We start from the raw sequence: 25,669 nt of genomic DNA, 5'->3' as shown, positions 1-25,669 counted from the left end.
TTTTTTTTGGCAGATCATGGGGCCAGTCAGTGAGAATAACGGCTTTGATCTGAACACACAGGAGCATGAGAGGTTTGAATGAGAAATCAGAAAGGAGCTCTAAAGATGCATGTTCCCCAGCCAATAACTCTGTGAGGGAACATCTCTCAGAAAGGTCCCTAGAGACCTAAACGAACAATAAGAATGTTAGAACTAGGAGAACACGAGCAACACAGATATCATAGAAGTTCATTTCACAGAGGAGAAAATAATTTGCTTAAGAGAGAATCCAGAGGTTCATGAAGTCCGAACCTAGGTGTTCCAACAGATTGTGTTACTCACCACAGTATCTCCCATGCTTGCCACTGTGCCTGGCACATAGTGGTGCTAAGTTAATATTTGTTGAATGTGTAAGTGACACTTCAAGGCTCCTTTTTCCTTCTGCACACCATTCTCTCTCCTAACATCCTATCCTTCTCTGTCATATTATACAATTATGAGAGGACAGTATTTACTACCTCAGCCCCTCATATATTCACAGAGGTGGAGGGGTAGATTTCCTCCATGCCCCAAGAGAGAAAAACACCGGACCATCACTTCTAGTTGCTTACTGCATGCTCTACCCCCTCCCCCAAACTCCACACTTCCCCTTCCTCATCAGAGGAGTGGCTTGTACGAGATTGGAGTAAAAGTAGTCACCCTGTAGCTTATATGGGGTCTTTGTGTGAATTAGAAAAAGGTGCTCCCTCCAGGTGGACTAAATGCAAAAGGCATCCCATCTGGAAGAGTGAATTTTAAACAGGAGCAGAGTGGACAGGATCTCAGCCCTGTCCTAAGCCCCCCTCAGCTGAACACCCTGTGTGAGCAACCAGCCCCAGGGCGTGCATTGGTCCTGGGTAAAGATCACTAGTCATATATGGTCTCTCTTTAACTCATCTCCAAAACTGGCTTGGCCTCAACAGCACCTCTGTTGGTGGTCTGTTGGGAAAGTTGATTGGGCCACAGTTTAGAGCCCTCCTCCAGAGCCAGCCCAGAAGGTAGGCTGCCTCTGGCCTCCTATCGCTGGTCAATGAGATGCGAATCAAGCCGTGACCCTCCACGTGGTTGGGTGTGTGTCTGCTTGGGAGACACATGTCGATCCACAGGAGGGTCCCGAGTGCCAGAGGTGGATAAACTGTGATGGGGGTAGGGGAGGAATTTGACTTTTTATATGAGTCATTCTCCTATTAAGTTATTAGGAACCCCAGGGCTCTGTATTGACAATAACTGGCTCTGATATTCTTCTCAATTAGTAAGAACCCATAAGAGAGGAGGGGTAAAACATCACTAGATTTTGCTTCCTTAATCCCAGCAAATATTCATGAGAACTTCCCCAAAGTATTGATATTCAAGCAAAAAGATGTCACGGGCCCTTCTCTAAATTTCTAGTGCCTTCAGAGCTTCAAAATCATAGGAAGAAAAGAGAAGATAGCTTCTTTTCTTCAGAAATTGAGAATGAGATAATCAGTGTAAATGAGTACTAAATTTAACTCTTGAGCTTGCTTACTAGTACCTATGGCAAAAAAGGGACATATAATGGATGACGTAGCCTTTCTTTTATGACAAATGAAACATATCTATGCTTCAAGAGAGACAAAATTATTCCTGGGAAGAACTTCTAGAAGGAATTTATTACATGGACCACCGTATGGAAGGTATTCAGTATCCAAAGGGAATAAATAAGCAAACATGGTTCTCCCATAGCTCTTTCCAACATTCCCTCACCACTAACACCAGGGCCATGGAGTTGAAATGTGACTCAGTGAAAGACACCTCTCTAAACTGTGAAATTACTATGGTCCAGGATCCCTATTTCCTTGACATCTTACTTGATTTGCAAATGGAGACACCAGAACGGCAGATGATCATTTGATTCTCTCTCAAGTATCAGGAATCCCAGCCCCACCTTGACAAAAATCAAATGGCAGTCAGCCTAAGATGGAACTTTCTAAGGAGTGCCTGCCATGTGGACCACTCAGGAGGCTACAGAGGACCCTCAGGGAGCTATCATGGTATGAAGGTGGCAGTGCCCTGAGAATGTCAGGGATGTCCTGGGAGAGGTGTAGCTTTGTAACCAGCGAGAAAGCTAGGATAGGCCAGAGAAGCCTATACCCTTGGCTGAAGGCTGAATGGCTCTATCAGTAAGAAAAAGCGGGAAGGAAGCATAAGTGGAAGGAAGTTGTTTATAGATGTGCACGTGTCTCTTTCGAATGCTTGGGCGAGAGAGTGAAATGTGTGGGGAAGCCCCATGGAGAGTTGCAATGGTAAGCACATTTTATTTATTTTGGCTATTGTGAAAAGAGGACTGTAATAGAAAACACTCATAGTTAATAGTTAGAGGTGTGTGAAAGAGGCATATGGTGGCCAAAGAGATGTGAACTGCAATGGACAATTTCAACCTCCTAGGTAATGATTATAAAATGTTTATGTAAATACTATTGGGATTTCTGAGCTCAGAAGAGAAGTGTAGGTGAATAGAAATATGATGTGCTCTGGAGTAAGACACCTGGCTTTACATCTCAACATTCCCTCTAATTGCTTGCAGGACAGTGTGAGTTTTTTTTTTTTTTTTTTTTTTTTTGCGTTATGTGGGCCTCTCACTGTTGTGGCCTCTCCCGTTGCGGAGCACAGGCTCCGGACGCACAGGCCCAGCGGCCATGGCTCACGGGCCCAGCCGCTCCGCGGCATGTGGGATCTTCCCAGACCGGGGCACGAACCCGTGTCCCCTGCATCGGCAGGCAGACTCTCAACCACTGCGCCACCAGGGAAGCCCAGGACAGTGTGAGTTTTGTAACCACTCTGAGCCTCATTTTTTTTTCATCTGTAAAATAGGAATAATAATACTTCAACGTGCTTAATGATTAAATGAGTTATCGCTTGGGCTTCCCTGGTGGCGCAGTGGTTGAAAACCTGCCTGCCAACGCAGGGGACACGGGTTCGAGCCCTGGTATGGGAAGATCCCACATGCCGCGGAGCAACTAGGCCTGTGAGCCACAACTATTGAGCCTGCGCATCTGGAGCCTGTGCTCCACAACAAGAGAGGCCGCGATAGTGAGAGGCCCACGCACCGCGATGAAGAGTGGCCCCCGCTTGCCACAACTAGAGAAAGCCCTCGCGCACAGAAACGAAGACCCAACACAGCCAAAAATAAATAAATAATTAATTAATTTTAAAAAATGAGTTATCGTTTGCACGGCGTCTTACTTTTTCAGCAAGCTGTACCAAATCGACAAGAGCTAGACACTTGTAGTGATTAATAAATGTTCATTCTCTTTCCTTTTCTCTTAATAAATGTTCACTCCGTTTCTCTTGAATTGCAATGAGGGGCTCAATCCCATTCATTAATTGGGATACAGCAATAAAGGATCTCCTGCAACATGCTGTGGGTACTGTCAGGGTATTAGCGATGGGGACTGAAGACCAGTGGTTGTACAGGGTGGGGAACGTAGCGTAGAAAGTGTGCTGGCCGTCAGCATCAGGATCATATGAGAAAGGTCTGGACGTCTAGGAATGTGGAGAAGCAGTGTGCCCCTGATGAGCACCCAGGAATAGGACAGTGGGAGACTCACTTGCAAGGACTCCTTGGAGAAGCCTTAGTCCTTATCAACCTACACACTTCCATTTACTCTGTGAACAGGAAAGACAGATGATCTTCATCCTGGACTTCAGCTTAAATCCTGCTGCCACTTGGCAGCTGTGAGAATTTAGGCACATCTCTTTTTTTTTTTTTTGCGGTACGTGGGCCTCTCACTGTTGTGGCCTCTCCCATTGCGGAGCACAGGCTCCGGATGCGCAGGCTCAGTGGCCATAGCTCACGGGCCTAGCCACTCCGGGGCCTGTGGGATCTTCCCGGACCGGGGCATGAACCCGTGTCCCCTGCATCGGCAGGCGGACTCTCAACCACTGCACCACCAGGGAAGCCCTAGGCACATCTCTTAACTCTTTCCCAGGATCTGAGTTGAAGGCAGATTTCCTGTGATCCAACTCCTAATTTACTGAACTTTTGGTGTGGGCCCAGAATTTTGCATTTTTAACAAGGTCCTAATGCACAATAAATTATAGAAATGATTGCCCTAAACCTTGGTATTGTGAATTATAGGTCCATCTGCCCTGGAGTAGTTGAGATTATAAACAAATACATCAGTAATTTAGTTAGCTAAGTTATTCCCTTCTCAGTTGTTAGAAGAATTTAAGTAGTTATATATGTTGCTAAGAAAAAAAAAAAGGCTTAGAAATAGATCTCAAGGGGTTTCTAAAGACTACCAAAGACAAGAAAACAGGATTCCCTGTCCTGAGATTTTCTAGGTCATCAGAGCTTGAGGGGGTATCCAAGGCTCAAGGGAATTGATTGTAAGTTTTTCAGAACACAAAGGGGCAAAAAAATGCTGTTTGTTTAGTCAATAATGCAGGAGGCGCTGATGACCTGATAGCAAGGAAATGAGGAGGATCAGAGAAAGATTTCTGGAAAACCTCTGGATAGAGGCCAGGGACTGGAGAACAGGTCTGAGATAGTCAGCAGCCTGGAAGAGAAAGGGGGACAAATTTTCCTGAAAATATTTATAGGTATCAGTATCAGGAATGGACACATTGCCAAAAACTCACCCAGAAATGGGAAATGCACATAAATGTGTTAACACAATGTCGTAGGCAGAATTCTAAAGATGTTTCCCCCTCCCCCAAGGTTCCCATCCCCTGATTACTCAAACACTAATCTGGGCACTGCTGTAAAGGGACTTTGCAGGTGGAACTAGTTACTAGCCAGTTGACCTTAAAATAGGGAGATTATCCAGTTGGGCACAATGTAATCACATAAGCTCTTAAAAGCAGAAGAGGAAGACAAAAGAGTCAGTCAAGAGATACAGTAGAAGAATAAAGCAGGAGAGATGAGGTAGAAGTGGAAATCAGAGAGATTCAAAGCATGGGAAGGACCTGATCCACCACTGCTGGCTTTGAAGATGGAGGAAGGGGGCAGTGAGCCAAGGAATGTGGGTGGCCTCTGGAAGCTGAGGATCCCTGGCTGACAGCCAGGAAACAGGCACCTCTGTCCTACAACTGCACGGAGCTGAATTTGGCCAACAACAAACTTGAGGAAGTTTGATAGCAGATTATTCCCAGAGCCTCCAGATAAAAGCTCCTGGTTCTGGTCTTGTGAAAGCAGGAGCAGAGAAACCAGTTGAGCCAGCTTGGGCTTCTGACCTACAGAACGGTGAGATAATAAATTTAAGCCTCTAAGTTTGTGGTATTTTATTATAGCAGCAACAGACAACTAATACACATACAACGACTGCACGATGGACTGACATTCTCCCTCACAACTTTATTCTATTGGTGAACTCTACACCATGTAACACTAGTCCATTTGCTGTTTCCCAGATGTACCAGGCACTTCACACTTTTGTCTGCCTTGCTTCTGATGCTCTAAATCTAAGTCATTTTAACACGTTTGCACCAGTGTCACCAAGGCTGTTTTGGTCAACCGTCCTGGTCCACACTTGCTGTCATCTAACCCTGCCTTGGATTTACACACCAACTTGGATACCATCCTTGGTCCTCTGGCCTTAATTCTTTCTCATTATTTATCTCCTGGGGTCTTCCTGGCAGATTTCCACCTGATTCACTCCTCAGTCTTCTTTTTAAAGAGTTTTTTTTGATGTGGACCATTTTTTAAAAGTCTTTATTGAATTTGTTACAATATTGCTTCTGTTTTTTTGTTTTGTTTTGTTTTGTTTGGCCAGGAGGCATGTGGGATCTTAGCTCCCTGACCAGGGATCGAACCCACACCCCCTGCACTGGAAGGTGAAGTCTTAACCACTGGACCACCATGGAAGTCCCACTCGTCAGTCTTTTATCATTATACACTACCTTGGGAAGGGCTCCTGTCCACAGTCCACACCACCCCTCTCACCCCCAGTTTTATTTGTTGTTTGGTGTATACAGCAAAGATAAAAAGCACTAAGAAAGAAAAGTTTGATTCTGTAATGCAAAATCATTTTTTAAAAAATCACTAAAATGAGGGAGAAATATTTCAGACATATTAAAAACAGAGCAGAAGGAATGCCAAAAATATAAAGATCTAGTTTTTCATTTTTGAATTTTTTTCCTCTCAGAGAACATCAGTGACCTTGCTTTGAACTGACTGGGTTCTACTACCACTTCTGTTCTGTTCTCCTCTGAGTAAATTACTTAGACTCTCTGACCCTCAGATTCTCCATTCCTTTCAATGCAGTAACTACACTGTCTTGCAGCATTATAAGGGAAGTTGGTGATGATGCTTGGAAAGCATCTACCATGGTGTTTGGTACATCACGGTCCCCGAAAAAACAGCACGTATTACAAATCACAATACCGGTTGGTAAATTAGTTGCTTCAATTAAAAAAAATACATTATCCAAAACCAGTTAAATGATACTGAGGATATTAAGCTTCATTATAGGGTTCAATTGTTCATAGGGAAAAACAATATGTAAAAAATGGTACATAAAACAGCATTATATCATAACAAAAACATCAACAAACTCATATCAAAGAGTCCATGTGTTTCCAAGGCTTAAAATATATCACTCAAAGGATGCTTAATTGGCCCATGAGCTTCCAGCTCCATCATCCATCTCCCCATTGGAGGAAGCCACAGGGATACAGCCCCTGACTTCTCCTGAGCTCTTGCAAATACTCATCCGAGTCGCTGACTCCACCGCATCTGACTCTGTTTAGTGACGCCTGTCTCTAGCTGGGAGTCACTCTGGGAACTGGCTAAGATCTCTTAACGTTTCTTTCCTGACTCTCTCCCAGTTTTCCACATGCATGTTGCTTTGTACTTGCTTTGAAGAACGCTTGGAACAGCTCTCAACCTCTCTAGCAGTTTGAGCAGCATATGGTCTTATGTTAGAAATCACAGCTCTTCAAAGAACCAGAAAATAACTTTCCGTTCTGGGTAGTGTTGTACTTGCAAAGTGAAGCAGGAAAAACACGTCTCAACCAATTGGTGAATATGGTGTGTTCTCACGGCCTGATATATCTCTGAGGTAATTTATTTCTTTGAGTGGGCATTTCAGGAAAAGAACTTTTCAAAAAACACCACCATAACAAAGAGGTCATATTGATTTGAGAATAAAAACTGGTCATGTATACAAGGAGGTAAGGACTCTTTCACAACTCCTACAGCTCTAGCTGTTTTGTAAGGTGTACCAAAGCTGAGCTGCTTACTGTGTTGCTGAGGAAACTGAGGGCCAAGAACTTAAATACTTAAGTAGAGAAGACTAATCTCTACACCTGTATGAAACTTGGTTCCTGTGATGGACCAAGTGATTGTTCAGCTTCTCTAGCTGATTGTTCATGGCCGGTGACCTCCGTGACTGGTAGGCCCCATTGCTCCTGGGACTAAGGTGGACAGCTCATGATTGGCTGCCCAGGATTCAAAGGCCATCTTGTAAACATGCAAGTAAGAGCCACTCAGCAGGAGCTACAGATTCAAAAGCAGCTGCTGTTGCTGTCTGTCTGCTGTGTGACAGTCTCTCCATTTGATTCTGACAACGACCCTGCAAGGAAGCCTGTGCCGCACCTGCTTACTGATGAGCAGACAGACCTCACGGAGCTAACCTCAGAGGTCACACAACTGGCACATTTGCAAGCCAGGATGCCAATACAGGTCTGGCTTCAAATCCTGGGCTCATTTTACTGTTTCACTAGAGTAAAAGTTATCTAACCAACCATTCAAAATAAAAACAATCACACATACACAAACTATATAAAACACGCAACCATTCCTGGTGGTGAGTATTTAGCTTCATCTCTTTATGTGTGACCACATCATATTTCTTTAAAAAGCATTGTTTTGTTTCATTTTTAAAGAATGTAGAATCACTGGTGTTAAATGTCTTGTGACTGATCGCTATTACCCAAGCCTCTGCTTCTTTCAAACATCATAGGTACAGCCCTTACCTCTCCGTGCCTCATTTACCAAGTGGCAAGGAGAAATATTTACATTGACGGCTACTTGGTCTAAGCATACTATTAAGCTGCCCACCCCATAACCGCCACCTCTTTTTAGCCCAATGCTGCAGGTCAATATATGCATCACCAATGGAGAAATGAAACAGCTAGTGACATGGCAGGGAGCCAACTCTTACCACACAAAAGAAGATGATTCTATCGAGCCTAATGGAAGGATTCCTGGGGTATGTCCTGTTCCTACTTATAAGGGTAGGCACCTAAAGCAGAAGGGTTTAGAGCCAGGTCAAACCAGGAGTGGTGATTACTTTTGAAATTTGAGTCAGTGAGGGTGGAAAGAAAAAGAGAACCATTACTGAGAAGAGACAGGGTCAGAGCTTAAATCCAAGAATCAGGGTAAGGGGAAAAATGGGAGAATGAGTGAGAAGGCTGGTGGTCAGACAGGGGAGCAGGGACTGGGCTGCGGAATGTGGTTCAGTGTGAAACCAGGCATGATGGAACTGTGGGGACTCATGTTTTACAGTCAGTGCATTCCGTGAAGTCCAGAGGTATGAGTTAAGGGAGGCTCATGAGTGTTCATCCTAAAAGTCGGGATTCCTGTTTTCATCTAAGCTCTGCTATTTCTCCGTGTTGTGACCTTGAGCAGGTCACTATTCATTCCTCACTTGACAAGTGAAGACTGAACTAACTGCTTAACCATAGGCAATTATTCAGTGCCTGTCTTTGACCTAAGCACTGTTGAAATTAAAAAGAAAATAAGCCATAGCCCCTACATCAAAAATTTTTCTAAAAAATTTAAAATATATACTATGTCTTATGACAGCTCTGATCTTATTTTCTTCAGTAAAAATTATGTGTTTTCACTAAAACCTTCAATGCAAGTTTTAATTCTGCTTTTGTATTTTTAGCTGTCTTTATCATTTCCTTTTTCTCCCCTCATTCCATTGCCTTTCCATCTGAACTCATTTTTTTTCCTAATAAGTTTCTGCTCTCTTTCATAGAGATGTGCTTTAAAAAAAAATCCTATTGAATATGCAAAGGAGTTTTAAAATATTTTCTTTTGGTTTCAGTAGTAAGTAATTTTTAAGAGGACTTTCCCTTAAGTGTTCAAAATGGTATTTCTTTTTCTTTGTGTGCAACATGTTTTTCCTAATGGACTCACTTTATTATCTTTTAAATTCATTTTAACTAGAACGCTATACATATTCAGTGTTTCCCAGCATACAGTACACAATTTACTCTCAGCCCCACTAACTGTAACTTGGATTTGCCTCTTTAGATCTATAGCTAGCTGCCAATTCCCAGAGTTCAGCAGTTTTTATTTTGTGTACCTCTGTTGCCCTGAGGTGGATCACCACTGCCCTGCTTTCTAATCCTAGAACAGATGGTAGACATGCAAAACTACACCCCTCTTTCAAATTCACAGGGTTTCCCTATCTCTGCCCCTTTAACAGAGTTTGATTCAGGGTCCTTAGAACTGCAGTGCATCACCATTCATTCTAAATCAGATTTGCAGCCCAGTTGTCTACTTGGGTTGGCAGTTTTCTAATGGATTGAAGTGAAAGGGAAGATAAGGTCCGGGTTGCGGAGGAGTTCTGGGAAATTAAACTCACTGGCTGCTTCCAAAAAGCAAAACAAAACAGAACAAAAAACCTTAACCATCAGCAGCAGAGTAGAGGGATGACTGCTCTGTTTTTAGGCTTAAAGGGACCTTGCATTTTTAAGCTAGGGACCGGAAAGTGGAGAGGTCCCAACTTTTGCAAGGCTGGTGGTTTATTTTGTTTTCATGTCAGATATTATGATTATCAAACAAGTTACATTTAGTCTTTTAGATTCTGGAAGGTCTTCCCAGATTCTCTCTGAGATTGTCAATTCTAGTTCTCCTAGTTGAAAGTCACCTTAATTGTTAAAGTCAGAATGAGTTTATGCTTTTTTTTCTTTATCTTCACAGGTATTTTCAAGTGAAGCAGAGAAAGGCTGCATCAGGGTTTGCTGCCCAAATGCCACCTAAAAAAAAATTCAAAATCAAATATTTACTGAGCACCTCCTTTGGCTTGTATAGATGTCTGCATTATAGGGATCATACATTATGTACATACACACATACGCACACTCTCACACATGTACAATATTATTTCCCCCATTTTCATGTGAACTTGGAACAGGTACAGTTTCTTTTTTTCTTTGTATTCCCTCACCTTGGCATAGGCCTGCACATAGTAGGTGACCAATCATCATTTTTTGAATGGATGAATGTCTAACAAGGGTGAGAGAACAGAGCCAACAGAGGAGAGAGAAAAGAACTGGGAGAGTGTGATGCTGCTGAAGCAGAAGGAGAACAGGGAGTGGCCAGTCATTCTCCGAGAAGGTCTTTTTTTAATTACCTAGATAAAATGCTAAATGCAATCTATCACTGGTTAGACAATGATATAAAAAAATCGTGAACATTCACACGCCATGCTCTCCTCCCTCTAGAACACTGCACATACTATGATTCCGTTGGTCCCAGACCCTGTTCCCTGTTTCACACACTGTCAATGTCACCTCCTATCTGAAGCCTCCTATCTGAGTGCTGAGACCATGTTAGGCTATCATCTTCCACACGTCTAAGGAGCTCTGGACAGTGAGTGGCACCTGGAGTTTGACCCTGTATCCCCATTGCTTGTTTATATATTCTGCCTGCCTCTCCTCCCCAACCCCACCAAAACACTAATGTTCCTGAAAGCTGGAGTTGTGTCCAGTTACTTATATCCCCCACCAACTATAACAGGGCCTGTATTTGTTAAAATAATTAGTTAATTCATTGATGAACAAAGGCACTCATAATTATAATAAAATGGAAACTTCTTATCTTCATTTACCTGGACATTATGACTGGTTTTAAATACTGATCATAGGGATAGTAAGAGTCAGTAGCAACCTAATTCATTTAGAATTAGCAAATTGTTCACATGTATATTTTTTCTAAACCAACAGATGACCTCTTATTATCTCCATGTTGACTATCAATTATCAATAAGTACATATTAAGCACTTAGTATGTGCTCAGAGAAATATTTCAGGAGCCCAAAGAAAAAATCATATATGGTTCTTGCCCTACTGGGAGTTTCTTGACATTCTAGATGTTAGGTATTTTTTAAACTTAACATTTTATCAAGCACCTCCCTCCCTCGAAATATGCTCCATGAATGTAAGGATTATACTTTAGGAGTACTTGCTACAAAGTAAGCACCAAATACACATTTTGTGAATGAGTGTTGGAAAAAGTAGTCACATTGTAGGTTCTGGCAAAAGGGTAACAATGATAAATAAATTCAGGGTGATTATTTTGATGTTATCCAAAATTGGACTGAGGGAAAGAGATTTCAACATAGATGCAAAAATCCTCAACAAAATACTAGCAAACCAAATCCAACAATACACTGAAAGGACAATACGCCATGATCAAGTGGGATTTATCCCAGAGATGCAAGGAGTTTTTCAGTGTCCACAAATCAGTCAGTGTGATATACCACATCAACAAAATGAAGAATAAAAACCATATGAGCATCTCAATAGATGCAAAAAAACCTTTCATCAAAATTCAATACCAATTTAGGATAAAAACTCTCCAGAAAATGGGCATGGAAGGAACCTACCTCAACATAATAAAAGCTATATATGACAAACCCACAGCTAACATCATACTCAACAGTGAAAAGCTGAAGGCATTTCCTCTAAGATCAGGAACAAGACAAGGATGTGCACTCTCCCCACTTTTATTCAACATAGTTTTGGAAGTCCTAACCATGGCAATCAGAGAAGAAAAAGAAATAAAAGGAATCAACACTGAAAAAAAAGAATTAAAACAGTTACTGTCTGAAGATGACATGATACTATACATAGAAAATCCTAAAGAGGCTATGATAAAACTACTTAGAGCTCATCAGTGAATTTGGTAAAGTTGCAGGATACAAACTTAATACACAAAAATCTGTTGCATTTTTATACACCAACAATGAAACATCAGAAAGAGAAATTAAGGAAACAATCCCATTTATCATCACATCAAAAAGAATAAAATACTTAGGAATAAACTTACCTAAGGAGGCAAAAGACCTGTACTCTGAAAACTATGAGATGCTGATGAAAGAAATCGAAGATGACATAAACAGATGGAAAGATATACCCTGGTCTTGGATTGGAAGAATCAGTATTCTCCAAATGACTATACTACCCAAGGCACTCTACATATTTAATGCAATCCCTATCAAATTACCAATGGCAGTTTTCAGAGAACTAGAACAAAAAAAATTTAAATGTGTATAGAAACATAAAAGACTCTGAATAACCAAAAGAATCTTGAGACAGAAGAACAGAGCTGGAGGAATCAGGCTATACTACAAAGCTACAGTCACCAAAACAGTGTGGTACTGACACAAAAACAGAAATATAGATCAATGGAACAGGATAGATAGAAAGCCCAGAAATAAACTCACACACCTGTGGTCAATTAATCTATGAGAAAGGAGGCAAGAATATACAATGGAGAAAAGACAGCCTCTTCAATAAGTGGTGCTGGGGAATCTGGATAGTTTCATGTAAAAGAATGAAATTAGAACACTCCTTAACACCATAGACAAAAATAAACTCAAAATGGATTAAAGACCTAAATTTAATGCCAGACACTGTAAAACTCTTAGCGGAAAACTTAGGCAGAACACCCTTTGACATAAATCACAGCAATATCTTTCTGGATCCACCTCCTACAGTAATGAAAATAAAAACAAAAATAAATAAATGGGACCTAATTAAACTTAAAAGCTTTTGCACAGCAAAGGAAGCTATAAACAAGACAAAAAGACAACCTATGGAATGGGAGAAAGTATTTGCAAACAAGGCAACCTTCAAGGGATTAATCTCCAAAATATACAAACAACTCATGCAGCTCAATATCAAAAAAACAAACAACACAATCAAAAAGTGGGCAGAACATCTAAATAGACATTTCTCCAAAGAAGACATACAGATGTGCAAAAAGCATGTGAAAAGATGCACAACATTGCTAATTATTAGAGAAATGCAAATTGAAACTGCAGTTAGATATCACCACACACCAGTCAGAATGGCCTTCATCAAAAAGTCTACAAACAATAAATGCTGGAAAGGGTGTGGAGAAAAGGGAACTCTCCTACACTTTTGGTGGGAATGTAAATTGATACAGCCACTATGGAGAACAGTACGGAGGTTCCTTAAAAAACTAAAAATAGAACTACCATATGATATATATGGTATATACCTGGAGAAAACCATAATTAGAAAAGATACACGCATGCCAATGTTCACTGCAGCACTATTTACAATAGTCAGGACATGGAAGCAACCTAAACGTCCATCAACAGATGAATGGACAAAGAAGATGTGTTATATATATACGATGGAATATTACTCAGCCATAAAAAAGAATGAAATAACGCCATTTGCAGCAACATGGATGGACCTAGAGATTATCATACTATGTGAAGTAAGTCGAAAAGAGAAAGGCAAATATCATACGATATCACTTATATGTGGAATCTACAAAAATGATACAAATGAACTTATTTACAAAACAAACAGACTCACAGACTTGGAAAACAAACTTATGGTTACCAAAGGGGAAAGGTGCGGGGGAGGCAAGATAGGAGGTTGGGATTAACACATACACATTACTATATATAAAATAATCAGCAAGGACCTACTGTACAGCACAGGGAACTCTACTCAATATTCTGTAATAACCTAAATGGGAAAAGAATCTGAAAAAGAATAGATATATGTATATGTATAACTGAATCACTTTGTTGTACACCTGAAACTAACACAGCATTGTAAATCAACTATACTCCAATATAAAATAAAAATTTTTTAAAAAAAGAGATTTTGGGGAAAATTTTTAGCCCAGAATTTCCTTCCTTCTCTCTTATCTAGGTCATTTTCTCCTTCCAGTGTTGTGAGGTAAATTCATCGGATGACAGCTATTCAAATGTAAGGCTAACCCAAGGGCAGTTATTAAGGGAAATCACTGCTAAGAAACATCAGGTGATGGATGAGGTATGTTTATAAAACAATAGAACTTTTAAAAAGATAAATATACCAGGATTTTTAATACCATTGGGCAAATGTCCCTGTGCAAGAAGTCTCCTTTGGTGATTACATACTTATTCATACTTATTCTAATGAGACAGACACTCTTAAAAGCACTCCATTGCTTCCTCTGGCATTCTAGTCTGTGTTTGGGCTACCTTTATTGGAATCCTAATGATGGTAATTCTTAAGTTTCTGGACGTCAGGGTCAGTTTTAACACAGACAAAAGCCACTGGGAAGCCATGGCACCTGCCATGCTGGATGATGAAGCTGGTACAGCAGGTGTTGGCAAGGAAAGGACCTCAAAGGAAGGACTCGAGATCCAAGCCCTGGACTTCAGAGCTGCAATCATTTTACGATACAACCCTGCTTTGTTTGGGGGTCATTTTATGAACTGGTCACACTTCTTCACTTCTTTAACATTTTAAGTGTCTCCTATATTTGGCTTTAGATATTTGTCTCTAATTAAGACATGGATTTTTGTACTCATTCAAAATGTGTGCTTCCCCTAACCTCTGTTTGTACCCAGAAAGCCAGTTTCCTGAAAGTATGGCTTTCTAGCTATAGACTGTGGCCACGTGGCCCTCTCCAGACATTCCTCTTCTGCTTCCATGGGCCAAACAGGAGGCCAAGACCATTATTTGTTGTGTGGGCACACTTCATGGACTCCGAACAGACATCACTTTCGCTATGTCCAATTTCTTTTCTTTCCACCATGACTTGCTTCTATTAGCAGAAGTTGCTTATGTCAAGTAGGTAATGAAAATAAAGATTGGGTCTTTCTGTTGGCCTCATAAAAATATTTAAAATATTCTCAATAGAATTAATCACAAAGCCAAAGCCTGTTAAGTTTTGAAGTTCCTCAAGCCAGCAGGCCTGCTCCACTGTCACGCACTGCATAAACCTTGCACTGCTCATGGCCTCCATCCTAAACCTCCGCCTTGATGCACCTCACACTCTGCTCTCCACTTCTTGACACCTGAATTCTGAATTCATGGCCTCTTTTCTTGTTTGTGGTCTCTCCTGGCCTCTTGGAACTGTAGCTTAGCTCTTTTCCCCTAGCTTTCACATGCTTCATCCATCCTCAAACACAATTCTCTGTGTCTAAGCTATTCTTAGGCAACCGATTTCACTTGGCCATCAAGATGTTACCTCTTAGCTTAGGTGACTGTGAGCTCTTCCACCAAGGTCATCCTGGCCCCTCCGGCCCCAAATATCTGCACTAGAAGTGACTCTGAAGGTCACTAAGAGCTGAATTTCACCACCAACATAAGTTATTAATTTTATTTTACTTCTACCAAAGTTTATCTGAAACCCTAATAATGTTGGCATGCATTCTGAGCAGCCCTGACTCAGGGCCTAGGCAGATGGGTGGCTGCAGTAAGCTAGACCATAGGTGGTAACATTTACCACTTATTCACCCAGCAGCCTGGAGATGGAGAACACGACTCATCAAACTGATGTAAATACAAAGATTACATAGGCAGAGGCTCGCGACTTCCAGCCGCTCCATGGGACAAAGAGGCAGCAGTAGCTACATGTAAGAAATCCTGCTTTGAACGCTCTCAAGGGTGGCTCAGAAACAATGAGAACTTCCAGCAGATCATCCTGAGGAGCGGCAAGAACCTTCACAACAGCAATGCATCTGCAAGAAGCCAGTGGGCTGTTGGCCAGCTTTGTTTATTTTTCCTCTTTTGCCTTCTCCTCACTTTGCTTCTTTCAAACTCTGTAGCCCTTTGGCCCACCTTCACCTTCGTGCAAGGACTGACTGTTACTTACCATGCCCTTTAGTGTCAGATCTGCTAAGGGAGACCGGTTGCCATGGAAATCTGGCCAAACATGTAAATCAACAGTGAGGAAACCCACGGGCTGAGCCTTCTTAATCAGATCCAGGTGACTGTTCAAATATGCATATATACTCTGGCATCTGGAAGAGAAGTGGATTTTGTTTTTAAAAGTGGGGGTGGGTAGGGTCAGGGAGCAAATTGCTCTGTAGAAAGAAATCATTTGTACTCCCATATCAAATCCAGAAAGTAAGCAGGGTCCCAAAAGCTTCAGCAAAAAACCCACCCCCAACCCATAGAAATCAGCAAACCACACCTCAAATCACGCTGTACTCTCATCAAGGATTGGAGGCCTGTCCTGGTGGAAGGTGGAAAGGTTTGGACTCAGAAGACCAGATCCAAGAATGGCTTTACTCCATTGTAGGTGTGTAACCACTACTGTGAGAAAGTTTTTCAAACTTTCTGAACCACTCTCTTTGCATCTGTAAAAACAACCATCATAATCCCTGCCCAACTGACCTCATAGGGTTTTGTAAAGATCAAAGGAGACTATGTAGATGAAGATACAGGATTTTGCAAAATGTACAGTACTGGACATATGTAAAGGATTTTTAAAAATCAGTATTCCTAATTATAATAATAATATGATGGTGAATGGAGATGGTTCCCCAACTCAGGATAGGAGTTTGCTAAGGGCAGTCATATGATGGAGTGAATGCAGTTAGGATCAGGAGTTAGGAGGCCTGATTTCCAACCCAAACCTACCAAATGACATTGCACTAGTTCTTTCTCTTTTTAAGCCTTCGTTTCTTCACGTGTAGAATGAGGGAGTCAGATGACCTTTCTCATTCTCTCAGTCTATTTACCTGAGAGGGGGACAGAGATAATGGGCTTGGGAGTCAAGGCAGTTCTGCATTCAGATGCTGGTTCTACCTGTCCTAGCTGGGTAACATGGGCCAGTGACTGAACCTCCCTGAACTTCAGTTTTCCCATACATATAATGGGTATAAAATACCTCACTGGGTGAAATCTCACTGCATGACACAAAAGTTCATTACCCTTCCCCTCTTTAAAGGTGCTTCCTTCTCTTGAACTGACAATTCTAGAAGAAAGTGGGTTGGCATCCCATGCCACTTCCCACTGGTGTTCTTGGAACCACACCCTTAAACATGGCTTGAATAATGGTGGAAAAAAAGTATAGGAGATCAATGACCAAGGGAGGTTGATATCTAATATACATAAGATAATATTTATTATTTACATTTAAAATGTTTTAGGAGTGCAGCTCAGCGATTTCTAGTTCTAGTTTTGTGACACTGTGAGTGTCCCTCTGGATCCCATGAAATTCTTATAAGTTTTCTAAACTAAGTGTAAAGAAAGAAACAAACAAGTAGTGGTTTTTAAACACCTATTAAATAAAAACTTTATGTGGAACTCCAAGATAGAAAATACAGAAAAACAAAACTGTTCTATGTAAGTGCGTGTGTGTGTGTAAGTGTGAGAATGTGTGTGTGCACGCATGTGTAAGTGTGAGAAGTGTGCTGGGCGGAGGCGAGGTCAGTCCACCCTACCAGGCACTCTCCTTGCTTCTTGCCCTGACTCCTCATTCCTGTCTGTAAAAGTCTTCGGCCCTACATCATATTAGAAGATGAAGATCTTCTTGGGAAAAGGCTCACTAACCAGAGAGTAACATCAACTGCTGCTTCTTGTTCCTCGGGCCTTCAAACATAGCCCAGTGAGCCGAGTACCGCTAACACCCCTTTACACAGGGGATGAGTAAGGCGTGTAGACATGTGACCGAGTCCAAAGTTAAACACTCTCTGTGATTCTGAAGCCATGTGTTTTCTGTATCCCCAGCCAGCAATTATGTGTCAAAGCCCTACATTCAAACTCTGTTTTAGAATGATTCTATGATAGTGTTAAGAAAGGATCCTCTGAGGTCTCCACGGAAGGTAGGGTCAGAACCACATATCTGGGGAGAATACGATCAGACCCTGGTTTTCTATCTCCCAGCTCTCTCTGCTCCTGGTCCAACACAATCACACGGCCAACGATGGCCACAAGAACATCCTTTCCAGCCAGAAGTCAAGAGTCTGCACTAATTCTAGCAACACTGAACTTCAGAAGAGCATCATTGCACTTAGAGTAAAGGGATTAAAAAAAAAAAAGAAGCACATGTCTATAAATCTTTTGTCTCTCAAGGAATCTCAGAGCAGGGCATTTGGTTTCAGACATCTGGGTCAATAAGAACCTATCGGCCTAATTACTATTGATTTGTCATTGTCTCATTTACTGTGGGTCTTTGCAAACAGTGAGATTCATTTAGCCTCTACATATACGGTCACTCGTGCACTAATGAGATCCCTGGGGGACGGGGCATATGCTTACCCCTTTGACTCCTAACCTCCTCGCAGCTGTATGTTTATTCTTTGAATGCAGCCATTCTTCTGCACGTTTTTTCAATTATCCCTTACCATGTGCGCTATCTGAGTATATCATTCAAAATGAAATGCACTTGGAAAACATTAAAATAACAAATGCACATCATTATTCACATAATTTTAACCTTGCATGGTGCCTTTTTTGGTTTTGACTTTGTTTCAGTTTGTATGTTTTATCAATTCTTTCTCAAATGGCGGTCTGCCCTCTTCCAGCTCGGGAATCACATATTAACTGTTCCTAGTGATAGGTCTCCCTCTTTTTCATGAACTCCAGACTCATTTATCCTCTCTTAGAGAGAGAAATCCTTGCTCTCCTAGTCCTGTTGCGTATGAAGAAGAAGATACAGTTTCAAGAATCACAAAGCGACTTCACTGTATACCAGGTGGCTGACCAGGTACACTAAACCTCTCCAAGCCTAGTTTACTTTTTTGCTATCAGGGTTAATACTTTTTACCTTATAGGCTGCTATGAAGATTAAATATGGAGTCCTGAGTACTATAAAGTGACAGCTGATCAATAAATAGTTCCTTCTTGTTTTTCATCACAGGAAATTCACTTCTAGAGTCAGGGACGATTTTTTTCAGACTTTATGGCTCATAATCTTCAATGCATACCGCACCCCTGGAATCTCTACTTTCCTTCTCCATAAACCATTTAATTCTTTGGATTCACAGGATGCCCAAAAGTACGGTGACTGTACTTTCAAACCCCAAATCAGAACACATGGTCTAACAGAAGAATTTGTGCCTTTTCTAGGAGTAAGAGAAAGTCTTGGAAAAGAAGCTTCCACACTATCTCCAGTTCCTCCTTGACCCACTGCAATAGGTATTCTGCCCGCCCCATTCTACTGAGACTGGCTCCACCGTGAGGAGAAATCCCCGCTTTGTTGCTGTCTCCAATGGACCATTATTTGCCTTTATTTTACTTGAACTGTCTTTTGCATTTTGTACCACTTGGCCACTTCTTACTAATTTGTTTTCCTCCCCTTGTTTCCAGGCGACGATACTCTTTTGGTTTTCTAGCTGGTTCTCTTCCTCTCTTTGTCCCTTAAGTATACGAAGACTCCCAGAGACCTGTCCTTGGCCCTCTTCTCATTCTTTCTACACCCTTGGATGATCCCATCTTCCTTTCAGGGCTCCAGTTAACTAGCTATTGCTGAAGACTTCCAAATATATGCGCTTATCTCCTGCTCATTTCTCTATGATGAGTACCATGTCAAATATCCAAGCACCCATCAAATGCTTCCTCCTGGATGCCCAAACGGACCTCAACTTAAAAATGTCTAGGGGCTTCCCTGGTGGCGCAGTGGTTGAGAGTCCGCCTGCCGATGCAGGGGACACGGGTTCGTGCCCCGGTCTGGGAAGATCCCACATGCCACGGAGTGGCTGGGCCTGTGGGCCATGGTCACTGAGCCTGCGTGTCCGGAGCCTGTGCTCTGCAACGGGAAAGGCCACAACAGTGAGAGGCCCGCGTACCACACACACACGCACACACACAAAAATGTGTAATATGACACACATCATCTTTTCTGATATACTCACTCTTCTTTCTATGCTCCTCGGTTTGACCAAAGGCAATCTCATTTAAGTGGTTGCTCAAGCAACCATTTTGGGGGCAGAGTCAGAGTGGGTATCATTTTTGATTCCTCTCCTTCCCTCAGTTTCCAAATTTAATTTTGGACCAGGTTCTGTCAGTTTCTTATTTTAAATATTCCTCTAACCAGCATGCTTTTCTCCCTCATAACTGCTACTACTTTATGCAGGCCCTCTTCAAATGTGTGGATTAGCAGACTGGCCCTCTAACTTACCTCCTGTCTTGAAACTGTTCCCCCTCCAACTAGGTTTTCTGCACTCCTTCCTGGGTGGTTCATCTAAAATGCAACTCTGATGATGACTCCATACCTATCTAAAACCTTCAGGGATTCCTCCCCATTATCCTCAAGATAAAGTATAAGCTTCCTTGTTTGGCATAATGTTCTTCATTATCTAGCTCTCCCTACATTGTACCAGGTTACAGACATGCCTTCCACCCTTCATCCCTCCTCACCCCGTACACATCATGCTCTCGTGACACTAAACTACTTCTAATTTTTCAAAATATGCAGGTCTTAACCTCTGAATGTTTGCCTATCCTTCTCCCTCTTGCCTAGAATTCTCTTATCTTCTTTACCTGCCTATGGCAATCACTGTTCTAGACTCATCTTTTTATTTTTAATTGAAGTATAGTTGATTTACAATGTTGTGTTAGTTCCCGATATACAGCAAAGTGATTCAGATATATATATATATACACACACAGTAGGACCTTATTGTTTATCTATTTATATCTAGTAGTTTGTATCTGCTAATCCCAAACTCCTTATTTATCCCTCCGACCCCCCTTTCTCCTTTGGTAACCTTTCCCCTTTGGTAACCTTTGGTGTTCTTCCCTTCTGCTCTTCACATGGTTAGCTCATTTATATCCTTCAGATCTTAACGGTGCTTCCATCAGCTAAGGCTTCCCTGACCACCTTATCTAAATGGGGTTTCCCTGATATTCTATCATCGTACTCTGTTAGTTTCTTTCATATCATGTTTGGTCACCATAGACTTATTTATGGGTTCATTTACTTGTTAACTGCCTATGGCCTCCTCTGGACTTTAAGCTTCATGAAGGCAGACCATCACCAGTATACATTCAGAATCTAGCAGAGAACTTGGCACACAGAATCGCCCAAGAGTAGCCATCAAATGAATGAATGGCCCTTCCTCCACTGTATGATAATTGCCTCTTAATTTTATCTGTATCCATTGCTGGAATCTGAATTCCTATTGGGAAAGAGTCACATCTTATGCATCCCACCAGGTGCTCAACACAGTTACTGAAGTGTAGAATGTATGAATATTGATCCCGCATGGACTATTAGAGGTTATTTTTACCTCTCCCTCTCATTGTAGTACAGCTGCCAAAAGAGTAGATCTCTGGAGTCATATGGACACAACCTTCCAGGCGTACTGGCATATCCCACAGAAGGGGGCAGAGAAAAGGAATAAGCATCTTGTGACACCCCACCCTGCACTTCCACCCATGTGCCAGGCACTATGCTGGGCTACAGTGAATCTGCTGAGAGGCAGAAAATGAAGAACTGATTTCCTAAGTCAGCACAGCCCTCAGTCTTCTTGAGAGGACCCCAGTGCCCTGAACGCTTTCTTATCCTTGCCTGTAGAACAGAAGCCAAAGAAAGGCATTGTAATATCCAGCTTATGTATATTTAGAAAAACATTTCTCATCCAAGAGACATCAAGAATTTACCGTTTATCCTGGCACACCCTGGGGGATGAAAGGTGTTAATATCATCACCCTGGTTCTATGATTGTCCTAGCTCAGGGGAGGCTAAGTCAATACTTGTGGATAGACTGATGGCCCCAGTTGTCAGACTGAGGGACCAAGGTTGAAGAAGCCATAAAGGCCAAGGGAACAATCTGAGAACACAAGAGTAGAATGCACAGTGAAAACAATGTTTAGAAGTGGAGTCCCTATAATACTCATTTCCTCAACTAGAATTAAATTAGATTATATATATATATATATATATATATATATATATATATATATATATACATATATATAAAACTATCACTAAGCACAGTGCCAGGCACACTGAAAATTCTTTAAAAATGTTCTTGGTCTTTCTCCTTTTCTTGCTCTGGGGGGGGGGCATTTATACACATTTTAATGGGAAGGTTTAGATATACCCTGAGATTTGGCATATGGGGGACCAGTACATTTTTAAAGTGATCCTCAGTGGGATTATAGAAATCACAGAAGCAAAAGAGGTTTGAAGAACAAATCATATCAAGACAAGTTGATTGTTCTCAAAGGAATAACAAAACACTCCAGGGAGACTGGGATAAAAGAAAGACAGATTGAGAGAGAGGATGGGAATTAGCAGAACCTTGCACCCCTGAGAGACCAGAAATAACAATGAGAAATGACCACTGCTTGCAGTGACCGCTGAAAAAGGAGCTCAGAACAGGCTGGGCTTCTCTGTCTCCAGTCCTCCTCCTCCAGTAGACCATAAACTTGCTGAGGTCAGGAGTCATGTCTTCCACTGGCCCTCCATCCCCACCAGTGGTCTGGTTTATTCTCCAGAGCAGCCAAAGTAATCCTTTTAAAAGGTAAATCTGACTGTGTCTTCCATCTGCTCAAAAACAAAAATCTTGAATAAAGGGCAGTAGTCTTATAGCTTTCCACAATGACCCGCATGGTTTGACCTTTGGCTAAATTTTACCTCTCATCTGTCCCCCATTCCCTCACACTTTGGTCAGTCACAGTGCCCTTTACAATGTCCACTGAGCTTGCCAAGCTGGCTGCTGCTTCCCGGCCTTGGGACTTGCTGTTCTTTTGGGCTAAAGGGATCTCCTCCATATAACCATGGCTTGATCCCTCTCTTTATTCAGTTCAGAGTCCTGTTTGAGTGCCACCTCATCAAGGATGGCTTCTTCACCTGAAATAGTTCCCATCCGTCACTCCAACACCTCTTGTCGTTCTATGTCTCCTTACTCATCTCTATTTTTCTTTAGAATGCTTACCAATTCCTGGAGTATGTGCGCTCTCTCTCTCTCTCTACATACATACAAACATAAACATACACACACGCACATGTAGGTAAATGTGTGTATATGTGCATGAGCACAATTTCCATGAAAAGAGGGATTTTTTTTTCTTTGTTCACTGTTATACCATAAGTGCTCATAAGACACTCATCAGACAGTCAGAGGACCTGGATTTTAACCTTGGCTCTGCTGTCAACCTTGAATCCAGCACTTGTGGATTATGCCAACATCTTCCCACCGAACTGTGCCATCACCATAACCTCATTCTGAACCACTAGTAAAGATTCTTTAAGAAAAGTAAGACAATAATGGGCAGTTTAGAGGCAAAGAGCTGAAGTTATAATCAATGGAAGATGATCTCTGGCTATGGAGTAACATCTCTGGGTATTTGGCCCTACATAGAAAGAGACTCCGGTTGCCATTTACATTCATGGGTACATCTAGTTATTGTTTACTTAATTCATAAGCTCACAGAACTCTTCTCTTCAGGATGAAGCCTAGAAGGATTACAGTAAATCAAGAGTATAAAATACTCAATCTGTTTATCAACCCTTGTTTCTATGGTTTCAAATAGGATTTGCTGATGCTAAGCTCTGAGATAGGGGTGACCTGCATTGCTGTTTGCAGACGGCACTAAGTCACACCACAAGAGGCATACAGTTTTTGATTCCAAGGGATTTGTTATCCCTTCCAAATAACTAACTTCACTTAATAACAACTATTCCTATTTCTAAGATCTGAAGCATAGTGAGTGCTAGTCTTGATATAGTCTATTTATAGATCTGATAAGATAGAGACACATTTTCCTTTGCAAGACAATAAAAAGAAATCGGAAGGGAAGAGAACCAATATTGAATGCCTACTAAGTATATGAACTGGAGATAAAATTTTGAGAGTCATCAAAATATAGAAGGAAATGAAGCCAAGAATGTAGATGGGACCACGGAAAAGACCACAAAGAGAGAAGAGGTCCAAGAACGTAGCTGTGATGAACTTTGTTGTTAGTGATAGAGAAAGGGATCATAGGCCTGAAAAGGAGATTAAGAAATAGTCAGAGATACAGAAGTAAAACTGAGTGAGGGTGACATTCTGGAAAGCCAAGAAAAGAGAGTGTGGGAAGGAGAAGGAGTGATCATTGGTGCCACATGGAGCTGAGAGCTCAAGGAAAGGGACTCGAAGACATCCTGTGGTCGCCGAGGACCTGAACAGTAAACGTTTCAGGGGCTGATGGTGACAGAATCAAACTGGAGTGGGCAAGGGAGGAGTGAGGAAACTGACCAAGAGTTCAGGCAATGCTTTGGAGAAACTTAGCTCTAAAGAGAGGGGAAAATACAGAGAGGTAGCTGGAAAGCGGGATGAAGTCAGCTGGCATGTGAAGAGACGTGGGATGTAAATCCAGTCTGACTCTAAGATTGAATTCTATAAATTACTGCTTCTGGACCACCCTACGCTGCTGTTTCTCTGGGTTTACATGCTATTCCATAAATCCTCCCTTTCTTCCTATTTTCAATCAAAACTACTCACATGAGGTTCAGCTACAGAAGAAAGTTCTGGACATTTTGAGTATTTCACTGCAAAGTCTAACCTATCCCTTAGATTTGAGTTGAGGTCTAAGATCTTCAGAGACTGGCATTTCCATGGTCTATTTTCATCCTCATAACACCTGGAAAATGAATTAATCAGGGTGGGATTATTGTAATTTTATAGGTGAGGAAACTGAGTCACCAAGACATTGGTGGCAGAATTGGTACCAGAAGCCAAGACCTCAGTCCAGTGTTCTTGCTACTCCATGAGAAGGTAGGCAGGTGATGGATGACTGACATCTGCCGCTTAACCCTAGAACAATCCCCTCCAAAAGGTCCGCCTCTTTTATAATCATTAGTAATAGTGGTAGAAGTAGTAGTAGTGGTTGTTGTCATTGTCATTGTACGGTTTACAAAGCCTTTCCAAATACGTTGCTTCTGTAAACTCAAAATAAATTCTCAGAGCTATCCATGGCTGGTTCTCTCATGTCTACTATCCCATGTTCTGATAAGGAAACTAAGGTTCAAACAACTATGTATGTGGGAGCTGAGATTTGAATCTAGATCTCTAAACTCTACATCTGTGCTCTTTCCTTTGGGTTAGAGGTTTTAAAATGCTGGATCCCCTCAAGAATTTGATAAAAGCTATGGCCCCTCTTCCCAGAAACGTACGCACAAGTATATAATCAACAAAACTCTGCACACAATTAAGGGGTTCCCTGGTGATCTGAGGTTAGGCATCCCTCTTCTAGGTTATGTGGTCTCTAAGCCAACTAAAGTGCTAGTTATTGGCTAAGTGGTATGACCCCTGTAGATGGTAATGACATTGTAACTAGAGACTCCTAGAAGGGAAAGCTCATGAAACTTTTCTCAAACTCCTTGGTGGGGTCAATCCTCCTCTACACCCTGATGACACAGTGTTTATATTCTAGTCAGTATGCACTTCATTCTGCTCTGTGCAGGTGTGCCTCCCCATAAAAACAGACGTCCCTTGGTGGAATGGAAATGTCTAAAACGAGTAACTACAACAATTTTTATCACTACCACTACCATTTACTGATTACTTATTATAGCTCAGCAATTGTTGCTATATCCCAGACACTATGTGAATTCATTTAATTTTCTCAACAACCTTATGAGGTGTTTACTGCTATTATTTTCCTGTACAGTGAAGTACTAAGGCACAGTGAGGTTAAGTACATTGCCCAGGGTAACAAGCTACTAAAGGGTGCAGCTGAGACAGGCAATTTGGCT

The 25,669-nt window shown here is 41.6% G+C and overlaps 1 protein-coding gene across 1 annotated transcript in view; it reads right to left on the bottom strand.

Moving 5' to 3' along the window:
* Positions 1–25,669, bottom strand: part of FGGY (FGGY carbohydrate kinase domain containing) — a 424,082-nt gene that overhangs the window by 96,245 nt on the left and 302,168 nt on the right. The window contains exon 12 of the mRNA XM_079698487.1: positions 15,851–15,998. Coding sequence (XP_079554613.1) covers positions 15,851–15,998 — 148 coding nt within the window. The remainder of the gene's footprint in view (positions 1–15,850; positions 15,999–25,669) is intronic.

The sequence above is a fragment of the Hyperoodon ampullatus genome (assembly GCF_949752795.1).
Source record: "Hyperoodon ampullatus genome assembly, chromosome: 2".
Lineage (NCBI taxonomy): Eukaryota > Metazoa > Chordata > Mammalia > Artiodactyla > Ziphiidae > Hyperoodon > Hyperoodon ampullatus.
The sequence above is the reverse complement of the archived record's forward strand: the minus strand, read 5'-3'. Positions and strand labels throughout refer to the sequence as shown.